Source organism: Carcharodon carcharias, chromosome 36, assembly GCF_017639515.1.
Source record: "Carcharodon carcharias isolate sCarCar2 chromosome 36, sCarCar2.pri, whole genome shotgun sequence".
NCBI lineage: Eukaryota > Metazoa > Chordata > Chondrichthyes > Lamniformes > Lamnidae > Carcharodon > Carcharodon carcharias.
In genome coordinates, this window is record NC_054502.1 from 1,807,411 (window position 1) to 1,816,317 (window position 8,907).

Below are 8,907 nucleotides of genomic sequence, written 5' to 3' on the forward strand. Positions count from 1 at the left end.
TAACGCAGGTTATGGGATTTCAGTGAAAATTGCATATTCCCGAACAGCCACAGTCCTCAGGGATGGTAGAAAGGGTAAATGGGGAATTGAAAAGCCCCCTGTCTAAAGTTTGTCAGGATAATAACCTCCCGTGGCCAGAAGCACTCCCAGTAGTGCTTTATGCTGTGCGAAATAGGAAAAATAGAGCCACTGGAATAACCCCCCATGAAGCTCTTATGGGACGTCCTATGAGTACCGGAGCCCAGCCTCCTGTATGTGCAGAAAAATTCACCTTAGTATGGAACCATGAGCAGACTTTGACTTACACCCAAACACTATACAACACACAAGCTGAATTGCATGGGAGGGTAAGGCAGGCTCAGGTGACCCCAGAAGATACTCCTAAACACAACTTCCAGCCAGGTGATCAAGTGTATGTATAAAATCGAAATAAAGACTCTTTCTCCTAGGTGGAAAGGGCCCTACCTCGTGTTGCTAACAGCTCGGACAGCTTGGAAGGTTGAAGGGAAGGAAGACTGGATCCACGTTACCCGCTGTAAAAATACATTGTCCGGCGATAGTATAGCAACTGTTACTAAGTGATTTAACTTGTATTATGTATAGGATAATGTTCTTTGTTATATTCCGCGGGGTATACCCAAGGGACCCTCACCCAAACACCTTTTTGTCTCTATGCCGAACCTATGCTAGAGAGGTAGGACAGGGTGCCTGTTGGATATTCGCCCAGACTCCCCAACATGGGGAAAGAGATGGGTAATTGGTGTGCTGTTCCTCTAAATGACACTGAGTATGTTGATGTTCGAACTTTTAATATTGTAACACCACAGCACAATGTGTTTAGGGGTTGGTTCCGTCGCTCTCCACCTGCCAATGGGTGGAACTATACAGAACATGGGATTAGACCCCCACTAGAGCCGGTAAACACCACCTGTTGGTGTTCCATCCTTACACTCAGCACTTATGATCTGGGACAAAGCGCCTGTCATACTACAGTATCATACATCTTTGACCTATCTGTCCGAAAGCCCGCCGGTACTGAACATCCACCAGACCCTCTTAATGGTACATACTGGTTTTGTGGAGATAAAGCTTAACCTTGGTTGCCTCAACTATCCCTTTTCTCTAATGTGCCTGTAGGAAATTCGGAAAAGAAGGAAACCACTCCCACCTGGAGTGGTTGTTGCTACCTAGCATACTTAAATCCCTATCTTCACCATATAGATCAATCAGATATGCACCCACATCGGTGCCTACATCACCATGGCATCTCGGAATCTGAACGATTCTGAATGATTGCTTTGCCCCCTTATGGATCAGCTCGTAATTCACGTGAAATTATCAACCTGGCAGCTGCACCTGAAAAAGTCGCTAATTCAACGGCTGATGCTCTGATTAAAACACAAGAAGCAGATCTCAGCTAGCACCACTGAAATGGTAACATTACACCTAACCACATTACAAAACAGGATGGCCCCTGACTTCCTTCGAGCTGAAAAAGGCGGCACTTGTGCTATGTTAGGCTCAGATGTGCCCAATCTCTCTGAAAATATCACTGACTTGGGACAGCATGTCACGGACAAGGTACAAGAAATAAAGAAGGCTGGGGAAAGTTCAAGCAATTTTTATAAAAAAAAAAATCTCCGTGGTCTACAATACTAGGTTGGTTTTCCGGTTGGGGAAGTTGGTTGCTGTACTTTTTCATTGGGATAGTCGTAGCGTGTGTCATAGTGTTACTTTACCGATTGGCTGCTCCCAGATTATCAATAGTGTCTCTACTGGATTAGGGGGTGCCCCAATCATTCCACAAATGATGTGCACTGGCCCCAGCGAAGCCCACTGGTGGGGAGAGAAAGTTTACCCTGCCAGGGACCGGCCTTTTCCTCATGGCTACGAACCCCTGTATGATGATGAAGATATTATTACTCACTGGTGTTAATCTAAAAGAAAAGATTAACAAGGAGGGACTGTGGAGGAATAAAATATGTGTATAATTGTGAATGAAATGAAATACACATATAATTGTGAATGAAATAATCTACACGTGCAATTGTGAATGAAATAATCTACACGTGCAATTGTGAATGAAATAATCTACACGTGCAATTGTGAATGAAATAATCTACACGTGCAATTGTGAATGAAATAATCTACACGTGCAATTGTGAATGAAATAATCTACACGTGTAATTGTGAATGAAATAAACTACACGTGTAATTGTGAATGAAATAAACTACACGTGTAATTGTGAATGAAATAAACTACACGTGTAATTGTGAATGAAATAAACTACACGTGTAATTGTGAATGAAATAAACTACACGTGTAATTGTGAATGAAATAAACTACACGTGTAATTGTGAATGAAATAAACTACACGTATAATTGAGAAAGGAAATTAAAATACATGTATAATGAAATTACTGTCGAATGTCCCCAAACAGTCAGGCAGCCAGCACATAAATGAGCAAATCAAAGGGCCAGTGCTACCTTCCCAGACTAAGGGGCTCCGGATGTCAGATACGGTGGCAAAATCCAAGAGGAAAAAAACTATTGTGCGTGCATTGCCCAGGATATGTAACCATTAACACTATCTATTTGCTGAACCATAGACATTGTCCTATTTGCTAAACCATTGACATTGTCCTGTGTAATCGTTAAATCATTAACACTGAACGCTATCCTTTGAAGCCATTTGAAACTATTGTAATTGCCCAAGTTTCTGTCACAAACCTTTTGCTATATCCATGTATATAAAGAGGTGTTAGTCAGAGACTGGTTCTCTGCGTTGTAAGCGACTAGGCTCTCCGTGATATCAGGACTTTAATAAAGACTTCCTAGACAAGCCTCCAGGGTCTGAGTGTTCACTCCGTTATTCCGCGACATGGGGTTACATTTGCCATCCTCCGATCTGCCAGGACTGTTCTAGAATCTACACCTCCTTTACTACCCTGGGATGTAGATTATCGGGCCCTGGGGATTTATCAGCTTTCAGTCCCTTTAATTTCTCCAGCACTATTGCTTTAGTAATACTAATGTCCTTTAATTCTTCCTTCTTACTAGACCCTTGGTTCCCTAGTCTTTCTGGGAAGTTATTCAAGTTTCCTATGAGGAAAGTTTGAGGAGACTGGGCCCGTACTCTCTCATGTTTAGAAGATCGAGAGGCAACTCATTGAAGTATACAAAATTCTTACAGACCTCAACAGGGTAGATACAGGAAGGATGTTTCCCGCAGCTGGGAGGGGGTGGGTCTAGAACCATCGGACACAGTCTCAGAATTAGGAGTCGGCCATTTATGACTGAGATGAGGAGGATCTTCTGCACACAGTGGGTGGTAAGTCTTTGGAGTTCTCTACCCCAGAGGGTTAGGGGAGTTCTGTCATTATGTTCAAGGCAGAGATAGGTAAATTTCTAGGTATTATGGGCTATGGGAATAGTGTGGGAAGATGGTGTTGAGGTGGATCAGCAATGATCTAGTTGAATGGCAGAGCAGGCTTGAGCAGCCATACGGCCCATTCCTGTTCCTATGTTCTTATATTCCACTCAAGAAATCAACAGGTTTAAGGAATAATGCGGGAAGATGCAGCTGAGTTGAAGGTCCACTATGTCCTACGGAATTGCACGGCAGGCTCATGGGCTAAATGGCCCACTCCTGTTCCTATTTCTTACGTTCCTATTCCTGCGTTCTGATGTGAATTCCAGGCTAGTCTAGTAAATAAAATAATCTTTGTTCTTTTTAAACTGTTGTTCAAAGTATTGTCAAAATGCTAAGTTCATTAGAACTGCAGGTTAGGATATTTACAGAAAAAAGCCTAAGCTAACTGCAGTGAGTTTGCAGTTCTATTTTTTCCTAACTCACCTTAGAATCTTGAGTTCTGTGGAGCTAAGCAGCAGCCTGCAGCCACCTACTGAACCACCGAGAGGCTCATTGAACAATATCACTGGCATCAGTTAGAACTTATTATAAATGTGAAACAGCCAAAAAGGATCTCATTAGACACATTCTGCATCACAAAAAAGTTACTGTATTACTTATTTTTATACAGGTGGGAAAGGTTAATACCTAAGTGACTCTTGCTCAGTCGGAGTCAAACAGAGATTTTGCAAGGCATCATTGCTTTGAAGCATCAGTTCAAATGGGGAGGGGGAAAGTGTGTTGTGATATAAGGACATGATTCTCAGCAAGGGCACTGCCTGGTTCCATTAGGAAACGCTTTAAACAAAGCTTCTAATTAGCATCTTATCAATTATGTCAAGGTCGTCACTCAGGAGGGATGGAGACACACAATTGGTCATTAATTTGAAAATTAATAAGCAGGAAGCTGCAGAAATTAAATATCTCTACTCTGACTGGTGTATAACATTATTCAAAAAAAAGTGACCATTTAAGAAACCTCATTGGATGTTAGATCTAAGCAGGATGCAGCAGTTCTAACTTGTTCCATAATTCAAGCATTGCCCAAACATGAAAAACCTCAGGAGATATTCTGATCTGACTCTACTAAATGAAGCCACCAATGAGTTATAGGTTTGTTGCTGTGACCTGTAGCAGAGATCAGGAATTGTAGAAGCCCAATGTTATTCTGATAGCTTTAAGCCTTTTGTATCTCCTCTCCACACAAGCTCTCCAGTCTTGCCTTAGTTTCCAAGCTTCGAAAATACAATCTGGTGAATCCATATAGAGATCATATAATTTTCCCCCAACTCCAGCAGTTTGTAGTATTTCGGTTCTTCAGAAGATTTCTTCATTTATTTGGAGAACCAGGAAGCAGAATCCCAGACTCTAGCAAGGCTTTACGACGAGCTGTTTCCTTAGCAACATTATGGTTTAACCGTCTCAGTCGCTCCTGTCAAAAGTATAAAGATATTGTTAAAATATGGTGTAATTCTGGGCAAGGTAATAAAAGATAAGTTTTCCTTTAGGCCTGGACTATCTTGCACCTCACAGCCTGAAAGAGGATAACATTCCAACAGACAACCAGGTTCAGCATTTCCCAACCTCCTTCAAAACAACCACTGGCTGCTCCATTTAAACTTTCAATAATTTGTGCATATAACAGAGGGCTGTACTCCTACAGATTCTGATTTACTGTTCTGTAAAAGATCCCAGCACAGTCCAGGTGACATTGCCAACTGTTCTCACCTGCGCATTCTGTAAGATGTTGTTGACTAGCACCACCCTTCGTCTGGCATTCAGCAGCTTCTTCACATATGGATCCAAGTCGAGTGACATCTTCTGGTCTTCATTAATCCTACACAATTCTGAACAGAAATAAAAATTACAAATCCAAACTCAAATGAGTGGCTTCAAAAATGTCACCAAAACTCAAAAATAATCAGTCCTTCAGCTGCCTTTCAAAGTGAGTTTTCAGGTGAAGGTTAGAGGTGTGATGACGGAACAGGAGTTTCCCATTTGTCGCCCACTCTGGGCCACAAAGATCCCAAAGCGGCCAATAATTTGCAGAAACTCTGACCAACATCCTCACTCCCTCAGGGCACTGAAGCCAATGACAGCGACACCAGCTCAGGAAAGGGACAGTCTGAACCCATCAGCTTTACACAGGGGGACGAGCAAAGGAACCGGCTGGAAGTTTAACATGGACCCGCCCTCAGACCCCGACCCCCCCTGACCCCAGCCCCCCCGTCCTCAACCCCAGACCCCCGTCCTCAACCCCAGCCCCCCGACCCCAACCCCAACCCCGACCCCCCGACCCCAGCCCCCCGACCCCAACCCCAGCCCCCCGACCCCAACCCCAGAAACCCTGACCCCCCAACCCCAGAAACCCCAACCCCAGCCCCCCCGTCCTCAACCCCAGTCCCCCCGTCCTCAACCCCAGTCCCCCCGTCCTCAACCCCAGCCCCCCCCGTCCTCAACCCCAGCCCCCCCCGTCCTCAACCCCAGCCCCCCCGTCCTCAACCCCAGTCCCCCCGTCCTCAACCCCAGCCCCCCCCGTCCTCAACCCCAGCCCCCCGACCCCAGCCCCCCGACCCCAGCCCCCAACCCCAGAAACCCTGACCCCCCAACCCCAGAAACCCCAACCCCAGCCCCCCCGTCCTCAACCCCAGTCCCCCCGTCCTCAACCCCAGCCCCCCCGTCCTCAACCCCAGTCCCCCCGTCCTCAACCCCAGCCCCCCGACCTCAACCCCAGCCCCCCGACCCCAGCCCCCTGACCCCAGCCCCCGACCCCAACCCCAGAAACCCTGACCCCCCAACCCCAGAAACCCCAACCCCAGCCCCCCCGTCCTCAACCCCAGTCCCCCCGTCCTCAACCCCAGCCCCGACCCCCCAACCCCAGTCCCCCCGTCCTCAACCCCGACCCCCCCGTCCTCAACCCCAGACCCCCCGACTCCAGCCTCCGAACGCGACCCCCCAACCCCAGACCCCCCGACCCCCCCAGCCCCGGGCCCCCCTCTCGGCCTCTTACCCGCCGCCAGGTTGTCGATCTGTTCGCGAAGATCCAGCTGACTTTCCCTAAACAAACACAATAAAAACAGAATAAACTTCAAGAGGAGCCGATCCACCGGCCCCGCCCGGCGGAGACCCCCCCGCGCGCTGCCCTGCCCCCCACCCCCACCCCCACCCCGTCCCCCACCCCGTCCCCCACCCCCACCCCCACCCCGTCCCCGTCCCCCACCCCCACCCCGTCCCTCAACCCCACCCCCCACCCCGACTCCCACCCCCACCCCGTCCCCCACCCCCACCCCGTCCCCCACCCCCACCCCGTCCCTCAACCCCACCCCCACCCCGACCCCCACCCCCACCCCGTCCCCCACCCCCACCCCGTCCCCCACCCCCACCCCGTCCCCCACCCCCACCCCCCGTCCCCCAACCCCACCCCGTCCCTCAACCCCACCCCCACCCCGACCCCCACCCCCACCCCCACCCCGTCCCCCACCCCCACCCCCGTCCCTCAACCCCACCCCCACCCCCACCCCACCCCGTCCCCCACCCCCCACCCCCACCCCGACCCCCCACCCCCACCCCCACCCCGTCCCCACCCCCACCCCCACCCCGTCCCCCACCCCCACCCCGACCCCCACCCCCACCCCCACCCCTCACCCACCCCCCACCCCCACCCCCACCCCTCACCCACCCCCACCCCGTCCCCCACCCCCACCCCCACCCCGTCCCCACCCCCACCCCCACCCCGACCCCCACACCCCCACCCCACCCCGTCCCCCACCCCCACCCCGACCCCCACCCCCACCCCCACCCCGTCCCCCCCACCCCCACCCCCACCCCGTCCCCCCACCCCCACCCCGACCCCACCCCCACCCCCACCCCGACCCCCCACCCCCACCCCGTCCCCCACCCCCACCCCGTCCCTCAACCCCACCCCCACCCCCACCCCCACCCGTCCCCCACCCACCACCCCCACCCCGACCCCCACCCCCACCCCACCCCCCCCGTCCCCCCACCCCCACCCCCACCCCGTCCCCCCACCCCCACCCCGACCCCCACCCCCACCCCCACCCCCTCACCCCACCCCCACCCCCACCCCCACCCCTCACCCACCCCCACCCCCACCCCCACCCCTCACCCACCCCCACCCCCCACCCCCACCCCTCACCCACCCCCACCCCGTTCCCCCACCCCCACCCCCCACCCCCGACCCCCACCCCCACCCCGTCCCCCACCCCCACCCCCACCCCGACCCCACCCCCACCCCGTCCCCCACCCCCACCCCGTCCCCCGCGGCTCGGACCCACCTCACTCCCTGAACCTGCTGATCCACTTCCCGCACCGCCGGTCTCAGCAGCTCCAGGAGGCCGGACGACAGGAGGTTCTGGACTGAACTGCTCTCACCCGGAGCCTCGACCGCCATTACCCCGCACACCCTGACTGCAAAAACAGGCCGCACCCCCTTCACCGCACAGCCTGACGGGATGGATAGGCCGCAACCCTTTCACCGCACGGCCTGACGGGATGGATAGGCCACGCCCCCTGCATCGCACAGCCTGACGGGATGGATAGGCCGCACCCCCTTCACCGCACAGCCTGACGGGATGGATAGGCCGCACCCCCTTCACCGCACAGCCTGACGGGAAGGATAGGCCACGCCCCCTGCATCGCACAGCCTGACGGGAAGGATAGGCCACGCCCCCTGCATCGCACAGCCTGACGGGATGGATAGGCCGCACCCCCTTCACCGCACAGCCTGACGGGATGGATAGGCCGCACCCCCTTCACCGCACAGCCTGACGGGATGGATAGGCCGCACCCCCTTCACCGCACAGCCTGACGGGATGGATAGGCCGCACCCACTTCACCGCACAGCCTGACGGGATGGATAGGCCGCACCCCCTTCACCGCACAGCCTGACGGGATGGATAGGCCGCATCCCCTTCACCGCACAGCCTGACGGGAAGGTTTGGTAGGATTTGTCTCCTCCACTTTCCAACCTCCGCACATCCAGCAAAAATACCCCAGCCTGCTCTGAAATACCCCAGTCTGGTCTGAAATACCCCAGTCTGGTCTGAAATACGCCAGTATGTTCGGAAATACCTCAGCCTGCTCTGAAATACCCCATCCTGCTCTGAAATACCCCATCCCGCTCTGAAATGAATACCCAGTCTGATCTGAACTACCCCCAGCTGGGTCTGAAATACCCAGTTCTGGTCTGAATACCCCAGTCTGGTCTGGAATACCAGGCTGGTCTGAAATACCCCAGCCAGGTCTGGAAATACCCCAGACTTGGGCCCTGAAAATACCCAGTTGATCTAAAATACCTAATTCCGCTATGAAATTCCCATCCCGCTCTGAAACACCTAGGAGTTTGAAATGAATACCCCCTGGTCTGAAATAACCCCAGATGGTCTCTAAAATAATGACCAACCAGCCTGGTCTGAAAATACCCAGACCTGGTCTGAAAAAATAAGAGTCTCCAAGATTGAAACAGTGGATACCA

The 8,907-nt window shown here is 52.7% G+C and overlaps 1 protein-coding gene across 1 annotated transcript; it reads right to left on the minus strand.

Annotated features, from left to right (window-relative positions):
• Positions 1 to 1,606: 1,606 nt before the first annotated feature.
• Positions 1,607 to 7,939, minus strand: snapin (SNAP associated protein). The gene is made up of 4 exons (XM_041179802.1): positions 7,709 to 7,939; positions 6,424 to 6,470; positions 5,142 to 5,260; positions 1,607 to 4,845 (listed from the first exon to the last, which is right to left on the minus strand). Exons 1-4 carry the CDS (start codon positions 7,822 to 7,824, stop codon positions 4,744 to 4,746), a joined length of 384 nt encoding a protein of 127 aa, XP_041035736.1. The 5' UTR covers positions 7,825 to 7,939; the 3' UTR covers positions 1,607 to 4,743.
• Positions 7,940 to 8,907: the final 968 nt, after the last annotated feature.